The 19,846-nt window shown below is 29.2% G+C and overlaps 10 protein-coding genes and 2 pseudogenes across 12 annotated transcripts, besides 2 other annotated features; 5 read left to right on the plus strand and 7 right to left on the minus strand.

Moving 5' to 3' along the window:
* The first annotated feature begins 706 nt into the window (after positions 1 to 706).
* Positions 707 to 16,739: a mobile genetic element.
* TVAGG3_0672580 (uncharacterized protein) lies at positions 782 to 1,322 on the plus strand (the record flags this gene model as incomplete). The annotated part of the gene is made up of 1 exon (XM_051242459.1): positions 782 to 1,322. A coding segment is annotated over one exon (541 nt), but the record flags the coding sequence as incomplete, so codon positions are not given.
* Positions 3,452 to 4,036, plus strand: TVAGG3_0672590 (DNA/RNA polymerase superfamily; the record flags this gene model as incomplete). The annotated part of the gene is made up of 1 exon (XM_051242460.1): positions 3,452 to 4,036. A coding segment is annotated over one exon (585 nt), but the record flags the coding sequence as incomplete, so codon positions are not given.
* Positions 4,890 to 5,462, plus strand: TVAGG3_0672600 (uncharacterized protein; the record flags this gene model as incomplete). Its single annotated transcript, XM_051242461.1, has 1 exon — positions 4,890 to 5,462. The coding sequence occupies one exon, from the start codon at positions 4,890 to 4,892 to the stop codon at positions 5,460 to 5,462; it is 573 nt and encodes a 190-aa protein (XP_051089048.1).
* Positions 5,565 to 6,743, plus strand: TVAGG3_0672610 (annotated as a pseudogene). Its single transcript has one exon. A coding segment is annotated over exon 1 (1,179 nt).
* Positions 7,118 to 7,414, plus strand: TVAGG3_0672620 (uncharacterized protein; the record flags this gene model as incomplete). The annotated part of the gene is made up of 1 exon (XM_051242462.1): positions 7,118 to 7,414. One exon carries the CDS (start codon positions 7,118 to 7,120, stop codon positions 7,412 to 7,414), a length of 297 nt encoding a protein of 98 aa, XP_051089049.1.
* TVAGG3_0672630 (uncharacterized protein) lies at positions 8,364 to 9,458 on the minus strand (the record flags this gene model as incomplete). The annotated part of the gene is made up of 1 exon (XM_051242463.1): positions 8,364 to 9,458. A coding segment is annotated over one exon (1,095 nt), but the record flags the coding sequence as incomplete, so codon positions are not given.
* TVAGG3_0672640 (phage tail repeat-like family) lies at positions 10,800 to 12,374 on the minus strand (the record flags this gene model as incomplete). The annotated part of the gene is made up of 1 exon (XM_051242464.1): positions 10,800 to 12,374. The coding sequence occupies one exon, from the start codon at positions 12,372 to 12,374 to the stop codon at positions 10,800 to 10,802; it is 1,575 nt and encodes a 524-aa protein (XP_051089051.1).
* TVAGG3_0672650 (uncharacterized protein) lies at positions 13,604 to 14,299 on the minus strand (the record flags this gene model as incomplete). Its single annotated transcript, XM_001327197.2, has 1 exon — positions 13,604 to 14,299. The coding sequence occupies one exon, from the start codon at positions 14,297 to 14,299 to the stop codon at positions 13,604 to 13,606; it is 696 nt and encodes a 231-aa protein (XP_001327232.2).
* On the minus strand, positions 14,384 to 14,805 carry TVAGG3_0672660 (annotated as a pseudogene). The gene has a single exon. A coding segment is annotated over exon 1 (422 nt).
* TVAGG3_0672670 (uncharacterized protein) lies at positions 14,864 to 15,283 on the minus strand (the record flags this gene model as incomplete). The annotated part of the gene is made up of 1 exon (XM_051242465.1): positions 14,864 to 15,283. The coding sequence occupies one exon, from the start codon at positions 15,281 to 15,283 to the stop codon at positions 14,864 to 14,866; it is 420 nt and encodes a 139-aa protein (XP_051089052.1).
* TVAGG3_0672680 (uncharacterized protein) lies at positions 15,324 to 16,139 on the minus strand (the record flags this gene model as incomplete). Its single annotated transcript, XM_051242466.1, has 1 exon — positions 15,324 to 16,139. One exon carries the CDS (start codon positions 16,137 to 16,139, stop codon positions 15,324 to 15,326), a length of 816 nt encoding a protein of 271 aa, XP_051089053.1.
* Positions 16,740 to 18,793: 2,054 nt separating the features above from the next.
* Positions 18,794 to 19,273, minus strand: TVAGG3_0672690 (protein of unknown function, DUF4108 family; the record flags this gene model as incomplete). Its single annotated transcript, XM_001327195.1, has 1 exon — positions 18,794 to 19,273. The coding sequence occupies one exon, from the start codon at positions 19,271 to 19,273 to the stop codon at positions 18,794 to 18,796; it is 480 nt and encodes a 159-aa protein (XP_001327230.1).
* A 456-nt stretch (positions 19,274 to 19,729) lies between these two features.
* Positions 19,730 to 19,766: a mobile genetic element.
* Between the last annotated feature and the right edge of the window lie 80 nt (positions 19,767 to 19,846).

Genomic DNA, 19,846 nt, shown 5'->3' on the forward strand with positions numbered 1-19,846 from the left:
TGTTTTTATTTATCATGCAATTCTTCTTGCGACCAAAGATTTGAATAAAAGTTCAAAAAATAAGATAGCTTAAAAAATAATATACGGTAGTGTTTACTAATAGATGAATAGTATATAAATTCTATTAAAATGGATTTGATCCAAAAAAATATAAAACCAAAAATAATTGTTATAATTTAAATGAAGAAGTAATTTAAAACGATTTTATTTATGATCAAATTTTATATATTTTTTTGGATCAAATCCATTTTAATAGAATTTATATACTATTCATCTATTAGTAAACACTACCGTATATTATTTTTTAAGCTATCTTATTTTTTGAACTTTTATTCAAATCTTTGGTCGCAAGAAGAATTGCATGATAAATAAAAACATTTAATCAAAGTCAATTTTATTTTCATATTCAAATGGACTGAGTGTTAACATTTAACATTTTTTGCTAATTGTCGTCAAAAATTAGGCGTAAAGCAAAAATTAATATTTCATATGGTTTTATGATAGATAAGCATTATATTCCCACTCATTATATTCGTAAATTTTGAGGTTTATCCTTAGTAGTATATGTTGAAGGGTTGTGTGACTTTTTTTGTAAACGTAAGAATTCATACAATATTGAACGATTTTGTATCATTTTTTTTAACATATGAAGTAAAAAATGTATGATTCTTACGGTTTTTATTCTTGCGTTTTTGAATAAATCAAGATTTAAAAAATTGACTTCTTACGTAAAATTAAAACTAAGTTAAATTTATTTTTTTAATTTTTTATTTAATGATAAATGAGTATAACAACTAATTCATTGAAATCTTTAAAGTTCACTAATTCAGAATTAGAAAATATTTTAGAAAATTTTGGAGACGGTTCTTATCCAACATATATGCAGAATGTGAAAGAGTTTTCCAGATTGTTGAATGAATTTAAATATAACGGACCAATTACTAAAAAGGCTATAATGAGATATTTATATCCCAAAAAAGTTGAAAAACAGGAGAATATTCCTCTTTATGGTCCAGAGGACCTGGGCTCAGAGAGCCTTGAAACACCTCCTGAATATTTTGAAGAAAAAATTAAACAAGATGAATATTATAACGATGAGATTGAGAAATTGGAACAATTAAGAAATGAAATAGATGAAAAAATTAAGGAATTGAGAAATGCTGAGAATGAAGTAGAGGGTTTAATGAATATCCCAGCTTCAGAATCAGAAGTTCAAAAATCACATGAGGAAAGATATAAAAATTACTTTTTGGAATCTACTAAAAATTTATTAGATGGTGATATTGACGAAACACTTTCAGAAGAAGGCACAAAATTTATTCATAAACATAAGCTTCAGTTTATTGACGATGGAGATTATCCATGTATATTACTTTCACCTCCTCTTGATTCTGAAAAATTCAAAAAAGCACTGAAAAATGTAACATATGCAACAAATACGATTAAGAAAGAAGACCATGATATTTACACAAATTATTATTTAAATAAATGTACAGGTGTTGATAAAGTTTTTGATTTGTTAGATAAAATATCAAAAGAAACAATTGGAACCTATAAAATTTTATGTGATTGTGGTTTCATTATTGAAGATACCAATAATGTTTCATATGAAAGAACAGCACCGAAGGAAGACGAAGTTGAAAGGTCTATACCATTCGTTATTAAGAATATAAAAGATATGAAAACGTATAAGCATTATATTTATTCATTTATTTCAGAAAAAATGGAAGCAACCCATAAAATCATCTCATCATTTTATAGCTATTCATACATTCCTTTTCAAAGTTGTGAAATTAAATAAGACAGGAATTAGATTTAATGTATCAGGGTACGCATTCTTGAGTAAATTAAAATGTATTCGTCACGTCGCAGATGATAAAAATTTATGTGTTCTTAATTCATTTTATGGACTTTAGCCCTGGACTCTCTGAGTCGGACTTTAAAAAAATAAACTTTATTTTTATTTATTTTTTAATTTTTATTCTTACATAAATGAACAAAAATGGAACAGCTAAAATGAATGATAATCAAATAAGAGCCGAAGGTAGAAGGTTATTTAAACGCTTCTATAACATTCCTGATGGTGTTAATCCTAAAACTCGTAGAAGTTATTTAAATGAAGCCATAGATGCATATGAAGGTTTGACATTTCATCAGAAAGTGAGAGGTTAGCAAGAATGTTAAATGTTAATATTGATTTTCTATTATTGTGATCCTCAACCAGAAGACGTAGACATTAACAAGGTAGACTTTCCATTAGTGGATTCAATAATGATAGATCCAGAATTTGAAACAGTAAATATTTTATTAACACAGAGTCCATGTGGAAAACTTCACGCTGACAGAATAACAGACGTTGAAGCACTCACAGGATATAAAGTTTGCCCCTTTTGCAAAGAAGAAGTATATTCTATCCGTGATGATCCAGAAAGGAAAAACCAAAGAAGATTTTTAAAACATTGTGAGAAATGTAAAGAAAATAATGGAAGATTAATTCAAGACGTTCAATTGCAAAACACACAACAACCATATGCACCACATATTACGAAACAGAAGATATATCAATGGCTATTAGCACATAATTTGCAGGAATATTATAAACCGACAAGATATTATATTACTTTTGACTTCGAAACATTAGAGACTAAAGAAGAATTACAACTTTCTGAGTGTGCAACTTTGAACGCTTACTTAAAACCATTTCATGGTATCATCAACGGTTAAATTAAACGATAAAACATATACGAGGAATTTTTGCTTAACTTCGAGTGATTCTTTTATTTCTGATTGGATTGAATTTTTATTTTCAACCTGTTCATTAGTTGCTAAATCAAATATTGAACAATATGAAGAATTAATGAAGTCGCAAACGGCGGGGACTTTGTCTCATACATTAAATGAAAAACAGAAGGAAGCATTTAAAGAGCTTTTAGATGAGGAATTCAATAAAGTGAATATCATTGGTTTTAATTCAGGAAAGTTTGATTTAAATTTAATTCTTCGTGATTTAAATACTGCAAAATGGAAGATAAAATCAATGCTGGGTTCTTCTTCTCAATTTAAGCAAATCATTGTAAAGAAAACAAACGTTCCATATGAATTGAGATTTATTGACATCAGAAATTATATAGCGGGTGGAACATTAGACCAATTCACTCAAGATTTCGGAAACAATAAATCACGTGTTAAATCCTTTTTCCCTTATCAATTCATCACATGGGAGAATTACGAAGATGAATTATATAAAAAGGAACCATTCACTCAAGATTCATTTTATTCAACATTAACACAAGAAACAATATCCGATTCAGATTATCAAATATATCTCAATGATGCTAAAAATTTTAAGAATAGATTAGAATATTTTATTCATTATTGCAATAAAGATGTTGAAATTATGATTGACCCAATTGATAAAATTATCGAAGAAACATTTGTTTATAAAATTGACATGCTTCATAATCTTTCTTTATCATCGAATGCATCAATGATTCGTTACGCGTTAGCATATAAGAACTTCAATCCTAACGAAACATATCCAGAAGAAGAAAATGTGGAATCAAGTTTTGAATTAACAAAAAAGTATTGGAAATATAAAATTGAATCATATAAGAAACAAGATGAAAAAGCAGAAAGGGATACTAAAAACAATGTTTCAATGGATGACTATCAATACTATCACGATTTAATCCTTTCATCTAAATGCAAAATGTGTGGTAAAGCGTTTACATATGCAAATAAACCAACATTGGATAGAATAGATAATGAAAAACCACATACCAAAGAAAATTGTCAGTTAATGTGTTGTTATTGCAATGTCGTAAAATCAAATAAAGATGAAGATGTTCAACGTTTAAGAATCAATTTAAGAAATTATGCATTAAAAAATAATTTACCAATGACTTTAGATTCAGTTGAAGCTTATCACATTCTCCGTAATGGAATTACTGGTGGTCTATCAAATGTTCAACATCGTGTTAATCTTAAAGGAATCACGCACATTAATAAACTTTCATATAATCCAGAAACTAAAACTGTATCAAATGAGGACACCACCAACATTATGACTCATTTCGTTGGAGTTGACTTTAATTCATTATATCCTTCATCATTTTCATCTAATCCTCATGATTTCATTCAATATACTGACCATAAAATGTATATGCCGGGAAGATTGAATGGTGTTATCATTTGTGATACAGCAACAAAGAAAGCAAAAGCACTGGGAATTATTAAGAAAAAAATACTTTATTCGTGGCTGAAGTAAAGGGTCACATTGATGAAAAATACATTAATGATTACATAAACTTTTTACCGATAATAAGAAACTTAGATATTATCACAGATGAAAAAACAATTGGCAGTTTTATGTATAATTACATGAAATCAAACAATCTACCAGTTGACCAGAAACAGAGGAAATTAACTCAGTTAGCATCAACACACAACCAATATCAACCATTTTCTTCTTATTATCTTTGGTATCTAATAGACAGATTTCATTTTATCATCGATGATATTCAATCAATTTTAACATTTACGAAAAACACTTGTTTTAATGAATTTGCGAACAAATTTATGAACGAAAGACAAAAGGCTGAATTAGAAGGAAATAAAGGAAAAAGTTTATTTTGCAAGATTTCACTTAATGGATCATATGGTTACGATGCAATGAATACACAAAATTACGCAAAGACTAAAATAATGAATGCACAGAAGCACGCGTTGCATGTATGTCAAATAAGTTTAAAAACATAAGAGAAATAGGTGAAGATACATATCAAGTGATGCTTAAAGATAGATTTTATAGATGTGATACATGTTTACAAGAGGCATTCTTCACTTTAGATAATGCTAAATACTGGTATTTGGTTTTCATTTATGATTTTATGTATAAATGCATGGATGTTAATCGTTTTCATTTCATTGAAGGTGATACTGATTCATCTTATTGGGCAATCGCTGGCGACCCAAATCTTCCTAACACTCAAGCATTTCAAGCAATTGTTACCGATAAACAATTTTATGATAAAAACATTTTCAAATTCGCACCTTTTGATTTCTTCTGTTTTGATGAGAAATTTAAACCTAAATTAAAGAATAAAGCTGAAGAAAAAGCACATGAGAAGAAGTTATTGGGTTTAGCAATTGAGAAACAAGGTGATAACATGGTTGCTTTATGTCCTAAGTGTTATACATCATTCAATGGTTCAATTGATGGAAGTGATTTTAAAAAGATTGCACAAAAAATGAAAGGTGTTAGTTTACGACAAAATAAACAATTAACACCTAAAAATTATTTGGATATAATAAATGATAAATTGATATTTGATGGTCAGAATATTAATTTACAACTTAAAAATGGGTCAATGACTCGCTTAACAATTGGTAAGACTGCATTAACAGGAGCACACACTAAGGCTGTATGTTGTGAAAATGGATGTTGTATGCCATTTATTTAATAAAATACCACAGAAGAGACAAAAGGAACCGTTAATGATGGTTTTGATACTATGATTCAAAGAGGTGGGCACCCTTAAAACATTGATTTTATTTTTATATAAATGAATAACACAGATTTAAAAATTTTAATTGATGATTTAGTATTTAATCAAAATTTTCTTTTATTATGATTTAAAAGCATATCTCCAAAAATATAATAATAATATAACGGGTGATGATATGGAATATTATTATCCATATTATAAAAATGAAATTTTGAAATATCATAATAAAATAATTTCTGAAATTAAAGACAAAATTAAAAATAATGAATATATAAAGGGAAAAACTAAATCACAGCTTAAACAGTTGAAAGATTTCAAAAATAAAGTATTAACAGAAGAAGATATTGATGAATTATATAAATTATATAATCCCGAGCCGCAAAAGCCAAAGGAACAAAAACAAAAGGAACAAAAACAAAAGGAACAAAACACCCAGGTCCTTCAGACCATAAATGATGCACAAGCTTTAATTTATGATTCATTAGTTAAATCATATTCAGCCCGACTTTTAAATGAAGATCAACTTTTGGAATTCATCCTTCAACATAAACTCGAAGCGGGAAAGTATATCAAACCTTTATATACGGCATATTTAAAACAAATGAATAGAATACATCCAGAATTAATGAAGGAAGGAATGAAATCCAAAATCAAAGCAGATAAAATTAAACCACCTGCAACACCAAAACCTCCAACGACGGTACCGCCTCCTCCTTCAGTTAATCCTTCATCATTCACTTTATTATATCCATTTCAAACATTTAAGAAGCAAAAAGATTTTAAAAAGGATTTCAAGATATTAAATAAACCAATTGACCCGAAAATTCAACCATTAAAGGAAAAATTTAGTCGACCTTCATTTGCTCCATATCCATATTCATACGAAATCGATCATCTGGAATATTCAAAAGGAAATGTTACTTATTTATTTGCCATTAACATTAACACTAGATATTTATATTGCATTCCGGTGAAAGGGAAAACAGAACAGGAAACAAGAAGAGCTATTCAATACTTACTAGATCATGAAAGAGTAGATAATATCAGGGGTGATGGTGATAAAGGATTTCAGGCAGCTATGGCTCATTATTTCCCACAAATTAATTTTTACTTTTCATCCTCTCCATATACGTTTCATAATAAAATAGTTGATGCGGTAATGAGAACTCTTAGAGATGCGTTAGGGGTTAACGGTCAGATATACTGGGATGGAAATCATGACTCCATCATACAGCAGTTAGTATATTATTACAATAATACATGGCATAGAACTATAAACATGAAACCGGTGGAAATGAAAAATGATATTTCAAAAGAATGGGAATATATTAGAAAGCAAATGGAAAAGTTAAATGATGTTAAACGTGAACAAATTAATTCGGGCTCATGAATTTTAAACAAGGAAATAAAGTTTTAATTCATCTCGATTATGGAAAAACTGATAAATCAATGACAAAAAGAAGACGAAGATTTGACACAATAGCTGAATTTGTTAGATATATTAACGGCAATGCATTAGTTGAAGTTGACAAGAAATTAATAGAAATTCCGATTTATTTTATTACTCCATTATATTTAAATAATATTTAATTTTTTTTATTTCGTAAGAAATGAGTGACAACAAAGCAGTCAAGAGTCCAGACAATGAATATAAAAAGAAACTAAACAGAATTAAATCAAAAATATGCTATTACAAAAAGAAGTCGCAATGCGGTGGGGTTGAAAACAATAAAACTAATGGAACTGAAAACGATAAAGAGAGGAAAGAAATAATCGAAAAATTAGAAACTTACCGTTCAATCATTAAACTGAGTGAAGCAAAAATAAAAGAATTTAATAGAATAAATAAATTGGTTGGAAGAGATGAATTTAATAAAGATGAATTTTTAAACTCTATCCAAATTTAATTTTATTCCTCTTCGACAACATCTCTCTTTCCATCATTACTGCATAACCACATTTTCTCAATTTTAGTGGTTTGTTATTTTTAACATGTTCTTGCATCATTTTTATCATTTCCTCCCTTGTTATGATTCGTGGTAAATTTTGAGCTTGTGGGGTATTCATTTATGATAAAAATAAAAATTTAAATTATGCCGTTCTAAAGTTTGTGACAACATGACATTTTGACAACAACATGGGTTATTCAATAATTAATTATTTTTGAAGAACTGAAGGGGTCACCAGGTCACCAGGTCACCAGGTCATTTAACTTCTCTGAAAAAATGTGACAACATGACATTTTGACAACAACATGGGTTATTCAATAATTAATTATTTTTGAAGAACTGAAGGGGTCACCAGGTCACCAGGTCACCAGGTCATTTAACTTCTCTGAAAAAATGTGACAACATGACATTTTGACAACAACATGGGTTATTCAATAATTAATTATTTTTGAAGAACTGAAGGGGTCACCAGGTCACCAGGTCACCAGGTCATTTAACTTCTCTGAAAAAATGTGACAACATGACATTTTGACAACATCACAGGATTAATGCAAAAATAAATTCAAATCATACTTTATAAAGCTTCATTCACAGGTATTTCATCGTCAGTAAATGATTCCTCATTATCGTTTGGTTCAATTTGTTTATATAATCCTTTCATTTCTTCTTTCAAAACATAATACCATGTTTGTTTACCATCTATTTTTCTTTGTTTCCTTTCACATTTATCCTTAATGCTCATTTGAAAGTTTTTGTCTTTCATGTCTGATGGTTTGCAGAATAGAGCATTTTTACACGTCATACCTGCACATAATTCATCATAATGTGTATTTATCCATTCATCTAAAGGATTTGTTGATAACTCGATTAAATCTTGTTTGGCTTCAGTCATCGGAATGATTCGTACATTAAATGATGAAAGGTCATATTGCATAAAATATGTTAAAAGGTTATCATAAAATTCCTTTGTGCATGAATCCATTAAATTCTTGAAGTAATCAAATTGACCCTTGAATTTACCATTAACTCTTAAAACTACGTATCTTCTGTCTCCAACTTCAATTTTGACAGGGTAAACGTTATTAGTTACGAAAATGAAGTTTGCAACATTCTGAGCAGTTCTTCTGGGTTGATTCTTTTCATTAATTCTTATCTCATTATCCGTTATAATTGATTTCAAAGCGTTGAAGTTTGCGAGTCTGTCTTCACCTACATTCTTGAGTTCATTAAGTACAAGAAACATTTTATTCTCAACTACTGAGTTGAAATTACCCGTTAGCTCACTTATTTCGGTAATGTTTTTACATGAATAACCAGCGAGAAGTTCAGAAATAATGTCTGTAAATCTGTTTTTACCTGTTCCCTGAAGTCCTTTCAAAATAATTGCTGTTTCATTCTTGATTCCAGGATGTTGAATCATTGATGCAATCCAGCCGAGAAGGTATTTATACACTTCATCGTTATTATCACAAATGGCTTCTTTAATGAAATTCATAAACATCTCAATTTTTGAGTAATCTGGTTTTTCAAGAATGTTGTATTTATAACCTTGAAACGTTGAGAAAACATCTGGGGAATCAGATTTAAAGCAAACACCCTTAACGGTTAATGAGGATAATTGATTTAGTAGTACATCCCATGCTGTTATTGTTTTACCTTCTTCTTTAAATAATTTAATCATTTTAAGTGACTCTTTCATGTTTGACTGAAGAACAAATGATATTTGATTCATTTTGTCGTGTATGTTGTAATCTTTCTGAATGAAGTATTTGTTTCCACAATCTACAAAACGAATGACACGTGATAAATCCTCAATTACTTCAGAACTGTTTTTATACTGATGATTTTCAGCCTTGCGTCTAATATCTGTTATCAAAAACGAGTCATCAAGTTTGATATCAAATGTTATTTTTGGCTTACGTAATAAAGGTAAAACATATTCATCATAATATTCCTTTTGATAAAGTTTTAGAATCTTCACCAAAACAAATGGAGAAGTCATTAAATGTGCATATCTACTACGTGCTTTTTCAAAATTACTTTTTGCATTTTCAGTTAAATTGCAGAAGTTATAAACGTTATCGTATGCTTCATTAATCAAATGATTAGGTAACGAATTAATAGCTTGAAACAGTGTGAATAATGTTATTTCTTTTTCTAAATTCATGTTTCCACCATCATTATGTACTTCAAAATCACACATGCCATCAACTATGCTTTGAGCAAGTTTATCGTCAATGTTTACATCTTTGTTTTCATTCATGATAGTCTTTATTTCTTCATTCTTCTGTTCAACTCTTACCTTAATATTCAAATCATTTAATATATCATCCACTGTTCTGGTTAATGTTGAGTCATAACTTCCACGAATGAATGAGTATGTATTGATTGGTTCTGTTGCATTCTTACGAACTCTTGAATCAGCCATAACCACTAATGAACGCTTTGAATCATCCATTGAAGTCATTATATCAATATCATAATCATTGCAGGAATAACATTTAATCATTCTGTTCGAAACTGCATAGAAGAAATTAGTGTTGCAATAAATGTGAAGACCTCCTGATGCGGTTTTAACGATAACATCTTTCTCCGAAAGTTTTGATAAAATGTCTTTTCTAACTGTTTCTTTAAGTTCATCATTGTACGATTTATTGATATCAACATCTATAATCGTTAAATTTGAAATTTTATTTACTAATAAAGCTGTACCAGTTTTCCTTCCTCTTCCTCCATCATGTTTGAGGTAGTTATGTAAATCAATCATGTTTTCACCAATTCTTTCGTTGAGGGTTTTAGTTTCTGCCACAACTAATTCCGCAACTAATGAATCAATAACTTTTTCATCAGAAACGATAAAGTTGCTGTTGTTGTTTGTTGCTGTCATTTATATAGGAATAAAAAAATAAAAATAATTTTAAAACTAACTTTATTTTTGGACTGCATCAAATTTTCTGTGATGTTGTCAAAATGTCATGTTGTCACATTTTTTCAGAGAAGTGAAATGACCTGGTGACCTGGTGACCTGGTGACCCCTTCAGTTCTTCAAAAATAAGTCATAACTGCCTTCCTCCTGTGATGTTGTCAAAATGTCATGTTGTCACATTTTTTCAGAGAAGTTAAATGACCTGGTGACCTGGTGACCTGGTGACCCCTTCAGTTCTTCAAAAATAATTAATTATTGAATAACCTAAATCATTTACTCACAATATTTTTGTACAAAACGACCCCAAGCTTTTAACTTCTTTTCTGTAGTTCATCCATTACTTCATTACCTAATTAATTACAGACATAAAATATATTTAGTTCATTCGGTAAGCCTAAACCTTTGGGTTAAGTGTGTTCATTGAACTCTATACCATGCGAATACAGTCATAAATGGTGGCATGTATTCTTTACTTTGTCCCGTTGTTTGTGTATATCCTGAAACGAAATGTGTATGGTTTCCTTCTCCCTGAGTGTCACTCCAACCTGCTTGAGATGTGCTTAAATCTATGTAGTGACTATGTGCAGGTAGATTTTCACCTGAAATCGTTTTACTTCCCCCTGTTTCCTTTGAAGAGTTTGCACAATACAAAAACCTGTCAACTATTTGTTCCCATGCACCAACACCAAACATTACTTGAGGACCTCTTGCATCCATAGATGTATAAATAGAACCTACTGGGTTCATTAAATCAAACATATGAGATATTATAGGATTGTCTCTTTTGAACTTAAAATATAGTGTAACTATTTCAGGTTTCTTCTGGTTTGTGTCAGAATATTTTTTATAATATAATCTTATGTTTTCAGGGTAGGTAAAATCTTGACTATAATATTTATTTCTGTCATCTGTATAATAATATACTATTCTCGTTTTTTCTATTGCATTATATCTTTTATATCTATAATAATCTAAATATAATGTTAACTTTTGTTCATCTACATGTGGTGTTCTGACATCATCTCCATAGTCATAATAATATGGTGCTGGAGCTGGGTCAGGCAATGTCATATCTGCCATTTCATAAACTCTTAAATATTTCTTTTGTTCGTCTCCATATAAGTTTAAGTAGCAGTTGTTGTCTAATGGAACTTTAACTTGTGTGCCATCATTCTTTTTATAACTTACATACATTTCATTGTTATTTTTCGGAATGAGTTTCCACCGTATACCATTTTTTAAGGAGTGTACAAACTGCCATCTAAAATATTTATTTTCTTCATTGACAGAAAAGTCACCAACAATAGTTTCAATATTTTTTGTTCCTATCAAACTTTGGTATATTTCGTTAACATATGTTTTATCTGCCTTCTTCCCTAACTCATCGTTAACATATGTTTTATCTGCCTTCTTCCCTAACTCATCGTTAACATATGTTTTATCCGCTTTAAGGTCTAAACATCCTGAAACCCATCCTGTATCAGCTTTAGTTTTTAAAATCTTTGATGTCCATTCATGATACCATTCAACCATTTCTTTAATTTCATTATCTTTTTCATCCACATATTCCTTATCTGTCCTCTTCTTTAACTCACTATCCACATATTCCTTATCTGCTTTCTCCATTATGTCATTTAGGAAACCTTTTATGAATTCCTCATTTAAATTAAATCTTCCAATCTTCAAAACTTTAGGAAATGCATTTAATGCGTAATATCTCTGTTCTTCTGGTGGAATTGATGTTATATCATCCGTTATTCCTTTAATTTTTGAATTCATAAATAAAATTTCTTTTATATTTGATATCACTGCACCACCTTTGCAAACGAATTCGAAATGTTCATTTTTCAATACTATCTCCAAATCTCCATATTTCAACCTTTGCGTTTGTTCTGCCGTCTTTGAATTATATGCATATATGGCGTATGTAATGGTCTGAGGGACCTGGGTGCTTTGTGCCTTAAGTTGTTGTGGTTGCTGTTGTTTAATCATTTATTATGATTTAAAAATAAATATTTAATCGTTATCTCATCAGCTATTTTTTCTATTTGAAATTGCCATAATATTTCATTCATGAATTCTAAATCACAATCAAATAGGTCAGTTATTCTAAATTTAATATTTGATAAATCTTTTGAATGAAGAATAAATGAATTCCCGGATAATTGAAACGGATATGATAAAGAAAATGTGTTTAAGTTGATGGATAAAATGTTTTGTATTGATGGGTAAGAGTTAGGGTCTAATGTTTGATGTGAAAATCTCATTGGGGTATTAACTTTATCACATTTGATTAAAATGAAATTGGAACCAGTGTCAGAATACAAAACATCCCCAACATCTTTTTCAAAATTTAATATCCCCAACAATGAACGAAGATGAGGAGTACAAAATTTAATTTTCAGCGGAAATTTAATAAGGTTATTTATTTCATCAAGTTCAAAAAGTTTATCAGGTTTTGATTTAAAATTTTCTTCATACCATACGATAAATGATTCATTTAAATAACTTAAAATCATGTTAATATCCCATTTTGCTATCACATTATTTATATACATATCATACGTTTTTTCATGGTCATCTTTAATAAATGATATATAATCTGAAGGGTCTAAAAGAATGGGATTAAATTTACCACTCACAGAAACGAGAGTAACATTATAAATTCCGCTAACTGTTAAATTTAATTCACAGTTATTATTCGAAATAATATTGATAATTGACATTTTTATTACGATTAAAAATATGGTAAAGCGTTATTTTCCAGTGATAAATAAAACTAGGATAAGATTACCTCAAGAATTCATAAATTCAACGAATAAGAAATTCATTCATGTTATAAATTTTAGTGTTTTCAGAAAATATGAGTCGATGTCATATTCATCAACAGGTTATATTTCACTTCATTCAAATTTAGTTCAATCAAACCCATATAATGACCATTTCATAAGATTTTCAGATGGTATTAAAAATGTAATTGATAGATTAAAATATGAACAGATTGACAATATCGAATTTTTGGAATTTTGGTTTAAATATCCTGATGGAAAAAAGATTGAAGTTAAAGATAAAGCTGATACTATAACAAAAACAATTACAATGACCGATCCAGATAGTGGGGAACAAAAAGAAATAAAACAAACGATAGAAACTGGTGAAAGGTCAATTATTATTGATTATGATTCAAAGGATTATTATTCAATAATGTTAATGCTTGAATATTAAATGGCCTTAACAAAGAATTTTTCAAGTGATATTTTATATTCATCAACTATTTTATTATAAATATCATTATATGTTAAATGAAGTTCAGTTGTTGTTCCGTTCTTTGATATCTTAATTGTGCTAATATCCTTTATAGGATTTATTTTTGCAACTGTTCCGCAGCATGAAACCTCATCATCTATGAAAAATTGAATCTTAACGTCTGAATCTTGAACATCACAAAGAATGGCGATAATGTGAATTAATGATTCATAAGGTAAAATAATTAAACCGGATTGATCAATTAAATTTATTATTGAATCATAATTATTAATTATTATATCACGGTAAATTTTCATTAATTCTGAATTAATGTCTATTTTATATGGCGCATTGCGACTGGAATCGTAGATTCCTGGGTTCTCGATGTTTGATGAAAGAGGCGGGGGGTATGTTGGATAAGTGGGAATTTCAACAGGTTCTTTACCGGGTTCAGATAAAATGATTGGGTCTCCATCTTCTTTATTTTCCTCCTCCTTTTTCGGTAAGTCACGAGTTAATAAATTTGGTTGAGTTGCTGACCTTGTTAATTCAGGACTAACATTAACTTTAACATTTTGAATAATTCGTGATTTATCATCATTTACGTTATAACCAACCGTAATCTCTGCTTTTGCGTTAGTGTTCTTTTGACTAGTGAAACGTCTTCTCATTTATAATCGAATAAAAAAAAGAAAAATATATTTAAAGTTTTATTTAGTTGTTACGGTAATATCCCAAGGTTCATCCTTGTTTGCTTATACTTTCTTTGTAACTGCACCAATTATGTTATTGATATTGCTTTGAGTTTCTTCCAGTCTTATTTTATCATTTACAATATCTTTAATCATTTCATTACATGCATTCTTAAAACCATCTGATTTTTCTAATTTACGTCTATCACTTTCTTTAATTAAATCAAAGTTATAACCTTGTTGAGAATAAAGTGGTTTCTTTATCAATTCCTTGAACGCTTCTGAAAGTGAAGATGAAGAAATTCTTGCCACTTGAATTGGTTTAAATTCTGCTTTCATTGCTTCTTTCTGTTCATTGAACACTGGATCGAATAAAGCAACTTTAAAGAATTTCTTAGCTGGAATTTCAGGTCTCAAATGTGCATATTGACCATCAAACTGATTAACATATCGTGGTAATCCATCCGGTCCCTCTTCAACAGCATTTAATTTTTCATTGAAATAAGAATATGGAATAAGATGGTATGAATACATTGAACCATTTTAACCTTCTCCAATGTATTGTTTAACAGCTTTTCCATTTTCATCAAATTGCATAGGATAACATTCATTATATGCTTTACGTTTAGGATAATCCGTCATTGTTAATTTATACCCATTTATGACTTTAATATTTCCTTGACCATCAGTAACGAAAACTTCATTTATACCATCAGGCTTTCCATTTGGTCCTGTAATGTCTGCTTCATGTGCTTCCCAATTTGGTCCATGACGTTTGGCATATGCTTGAGCTTCTGGTAATGTTAAAACGTTTCTCATTTGTTTAACATCCTTTTGAAGACCGGCAACAATGTGGACTAATTCTTTCATTCCGTCTGGAACTTTCATAGTTCTATTATATGCACCCTTTTTGTTTGTCCCTTGTTTTAATGGAACCTGTAGAAGATTTGCTATTTCTGTCATGTTTAATTATAAATAAAAAATAAAAATTAATTATAAAAAGTTAATCAAATTTAATGGAACCTTTATTTAAATCAACTATTATTTTTCCATGTTCACCTAATTGTTGATATTGTGTGTAAAGTTCATTAATGCTCATTGGTAAATTCACTTGATAAAGCATAACGTTCAACTGTTGACGACTAAACCCACTGAAAATGAAAAGTGTTGATAGATTTGATTTAATGTTTGTGCTTAATGCTTTGAAGTATTGAACAGCCATGAAGAATGAACACTGAATGTGTCGACATTGAGTTAATAATTGATTAAAATATGATTTCTCATTAGTTATTAGTTTTGATTTCACGGCATCATCTAGAAAAATTAGTGAATGCAAAAATTCTCTATCAAAATTTGAAATAGAAAGTGTTTCAAATAATTCATCCCTTTGTTTATTAATAATTTTATCCTCTAATCCTTGCTTCTTGATTGTATTATATAATTCTTTATACATTAAAAAGTTTTTTAAATAATCTTCTGCTTCTTCTTGTGATAAATAAATAATTGGAATTTTGATTAAATGCTTTAAAGATTCAAATGTATCATCTGAAGGTGAACCTGAACGGTTGATATAAATTAACACATGTGAATAGGGGGAAGTGTTAGCAATAATGATAATTTGTTTTAATATCGTTAATGTTTTACCTTTATTCTGTTTACCAATTGCTGCAGTGATTGAATTTAAGTAACATTCAGAATATGTAATTTTCATTAATTTTTCCTTAGATAGAGCATTTCTATTATCACTCAATGCTTCATTAATCATATCATCTATGTATGTATTATATACATCTGTTAATTCTTCAGAATTTAAATCCATTTAATCAAAAATAAATTTATAATTTTAAACATTTCTATTCATCAATATTTCATCATATGAACTTCTATACTGTGGTGGTGTACCTGTTGGATGATATTTCAAACCTTCATCCGGTGTCCATGTCCAATACGTAGTCCTAGTAAACCAAACCTGAGGAGGATTTGTCACCTTTGAACAGTAAGTGTCATTTTCACCCTGAATGATTGGATAAGCTTTCACTTGTACTGTAACTTGTGAGTTGAAAGTTTCTAATCCATCAAAGAATATACCCGCTCCATCACGTTGAACTGGAATAGTGCATAAGAATGAAGTTTGGTCTTTCCATGTTCTAGCTAATGGCGTGCCATTATCATCATTCAGTGGTCTAGTTAATGAGTCCTCGTATTCTTCCGTGCATTCATTCACTCCATCTAAATCAGAAGCTTGAAGCATACGTGTAAAGAATATGTCACCCACTGTGGTCATCGCTTGATCGGGGAAGTTTCTGGAATCTATAGTGACCTGAAGACCTCGAAGCATTGGATTTTCTAAAACTGTTCTTTGCATTGCATTCTTTGGAAATGTTAACACAACATCTGTAACATTATGAAGAGCGTATGAGAAATCTGAGCTAATACCTTCAGGAGTGATGCATCCTCCATTTAGTGAACGAACGTCAATATGTTGAGCTGGAATCATGAATGGATCTTCCTTACTGAATAAACGTGGTATTGCTTTAACTGATTCTTCAATTAAACCGTATCCTGGTGTAATGCATTTATCCTCTAAAACTTCCATCTTTGTGCATGAAATAATAACGTTATCAACTGTTGCGTCAGCAGATGTAGCGGCTAAGCTTGTAATTAATTTGGTAGGAAGTCCGATTTGTTGGAATTTGCGATCATATTTATAAACATGATTCATAATCTTTTCATAATTTTCATCAGTTATCTTTTCATAAACGTAATTTTGTAAATCAGCAACTCTTAACGGGTCAACCTGACAAAATACTAAAGTATCCCTGAAAACATAATATTTAAGAATGATTTCACCAAATGATTTAGGATAATCATCGAACGCCTGAAATGCTAACAAATCATTTACCGGAATAATCATATCAAAAGTGACATCAACTTCTTCATTTGCGTTCTTGAAAACTTCTGAAGGGTCAATATATTTACCACATACTGAGTTATCATATTTTTGAACATTATTATATAACGAATGAACAAACTTTTTAACTTTCCTTTCTGATTTTGGTTTATATGTTGCAAATGCGAAAGATTCACGGGCACAATCCATTTGAAGATAACCGGCATCACCTCTTTCGGTTTCTACTTCTAATTGTTTAAAGCTTTGATTTGATGATTTGTAACCAACGAATAAACGCATGCATTTAAAAGCGGCATCACATGTGAAAGCTTTATTTGAAACTAGAGTTGCTTTAACTTTGCGTTTAATATATGTGTCACCTAATTGGTTCACATCATGAGCTGGGTTTGTAATTCTTAAATGAGTTTGTTTATCATCAAAATATGGAGTATCAGAGTCATAGCATGAACTTTCAAGTTCTCTATAATATCTTCTACCATCATTCTTCGCGAATATTTCATTTATCTTTTCGAATGAATGAAACACATTTCCATTAATCGGTTTAGTGTTTGGCACCAAATAGTTAGTCGTCATTTATTATTAAATAAAAAATCAAAATTAAAAGATGAAAATGAATTTTTAATTTTAATGAAATAATCAACTATGGCTGCAGGTATATTTAAGAAACTGTGGGATAAAGTAAAAAGAGGAGCGCATAAAGTTTGGGAAACAATGAAGAAAGGAGCAAATTGGATATTTAAGAATAAAGAAGCAATTAGTGACGTTGCTGAATCAATAACACCAAAAGCCGCCCCAATAAGAGAAATATTAAATAAAGGAGAAAAAGTTTATCAAAGACTACAACCGATACTAAGATAAAAATAATATTTATTTATTTTTCCACTATCTACCTCCTATTTTATTAAGTATTCCTTCAGCTATTCCACCAATTGCGTTACCCGCTTGTGCTCCCATCGCTGGATTACCTGCTTTAGTACCTAATACCCCACCTATGATAGTTCCTGCCGTTTTCGCTACTGGTGCCAAAAAGTTTGCAACGGGTTTAATAATATTTTTATGAACCCAACCCGCAGCTTTCTTAATTCCATCCCATAATTTTTTAAAGAATCCTGCAGCCATTTCTGATTTAATATTAATTAAAAAATATATTTCATCACTTATATTCTAATTTTTATTTAATGATAAATGAAACCGATTTTAAAAATAAATGAAACAGAGGAGGAAGAAATAAATGAAAGTGAAAATGTTCAACAAAAAATAAACGTTGTTAAACCAATTACTGAAATAAAAATTTTTTCATCTGTTGAAGAATTTAATGACTATTATGCTAATAATAAAAAATTATTTGAAGAATTGACAACATGTAAATTGAATAAAATGTTTAAAGTTGATGGATTCAAAATTTCAAAAATAAAAGGAGTGATTAGTTTGAAATCTATTCCTCAATCAAGAATCACCTCATTAATGAAAATTGATGATTTAACAAAAAGAATAGAAATTATTGAAGAAAGAATAAATCAAATAATTGATTTCATAAATCATGACTCGTTGAGCCCGGGTCCTTAAAGCCCATCACTGAGTTCAAGGTTATATTCATCAAATATTTCATTATTAAATGCAACTTCTGCTAGTTTATTTATTTTTTCAATACGATCATTTGAAAGTCTATCGTTTAATTTTTTCTGAAGTTTTTCATTTTCTAGTTCTGAAACTTTATTTGGATGATATTTAAACCCGTTAAATTCTTTTTCCTCAGTTTTGATCATTAATTTACAAAGAACTTTTGTGGTTGGAATTCGTTTAAACCATTTATCATTAATATTTGTTATAAATTCAATATTCGGAATTAATTCCCAAATTTTTGCATTTTCAATTAATTTATTATCAAATGCAAAAGCAATAGGTTTAATATTAAACTTACCTTTATAATATAAACTTTCTACATAATCATCGAAATAAACATCTACTTGTTTAACATTTTCAAGAATTGGTGAAAGAGCATCCATTAATTGATTGACGGTTACGAATCTTGATCCACTCATTTATCATTAAATAAAAAATTAAAAAAATAAATTTAACTTAGTTTTAATTTTACGTAAGAAGTCAATTTTTTAAATCTTGATTTATTCAAAAACGTAAGAATAAAAACCGTAAGAATCATACATTTTTTACTTCATATGTTAAAAAAAATGATACAAAATCGTTCAATATTGTATGAATTCTTACGTTTACAAAAAAAGTCACACAACCCTTCAACATATACTACTATCCTTCGCTTTTAAGATCATTGAATTTGATTTTTATATAAAATAGTTATATATTAGAAAATAATATGAGTTTATGTGATATTATTTTTCAGAAGATTTCATTCTATATGCCTATGAAAAGTACTCTCAAAACTAACTTTTTCCTAATTATAATTAAATCTAGAATATTGTATTATGCTTAGTATTATTTCATTTTTCTCATTCAATTTAGAATTTACAAATGTCAAAAAATTGAGAGCTGTCACTTTTGATGAATTTCTGTTTATTACATGTTTTTGATATTATAGTTTTTTATCTGAGGTTGTAAGGATTATGTGAACAAGTCGTTTTTCTAGATTAAGCTTAGTT

Source organism: Trichomonas vaginalis, chromosome III (assembly GCF_026262505.1).
Source record: "Trichomonas vaginalis G3 chromosome III, whole genome shotgun sequence".
Lineage (NCBI taxonomy): Eukaryota > Parabasalia > Trichomonadida > Trichomonadidae > Trichomonas > Trichomonas vaginalis.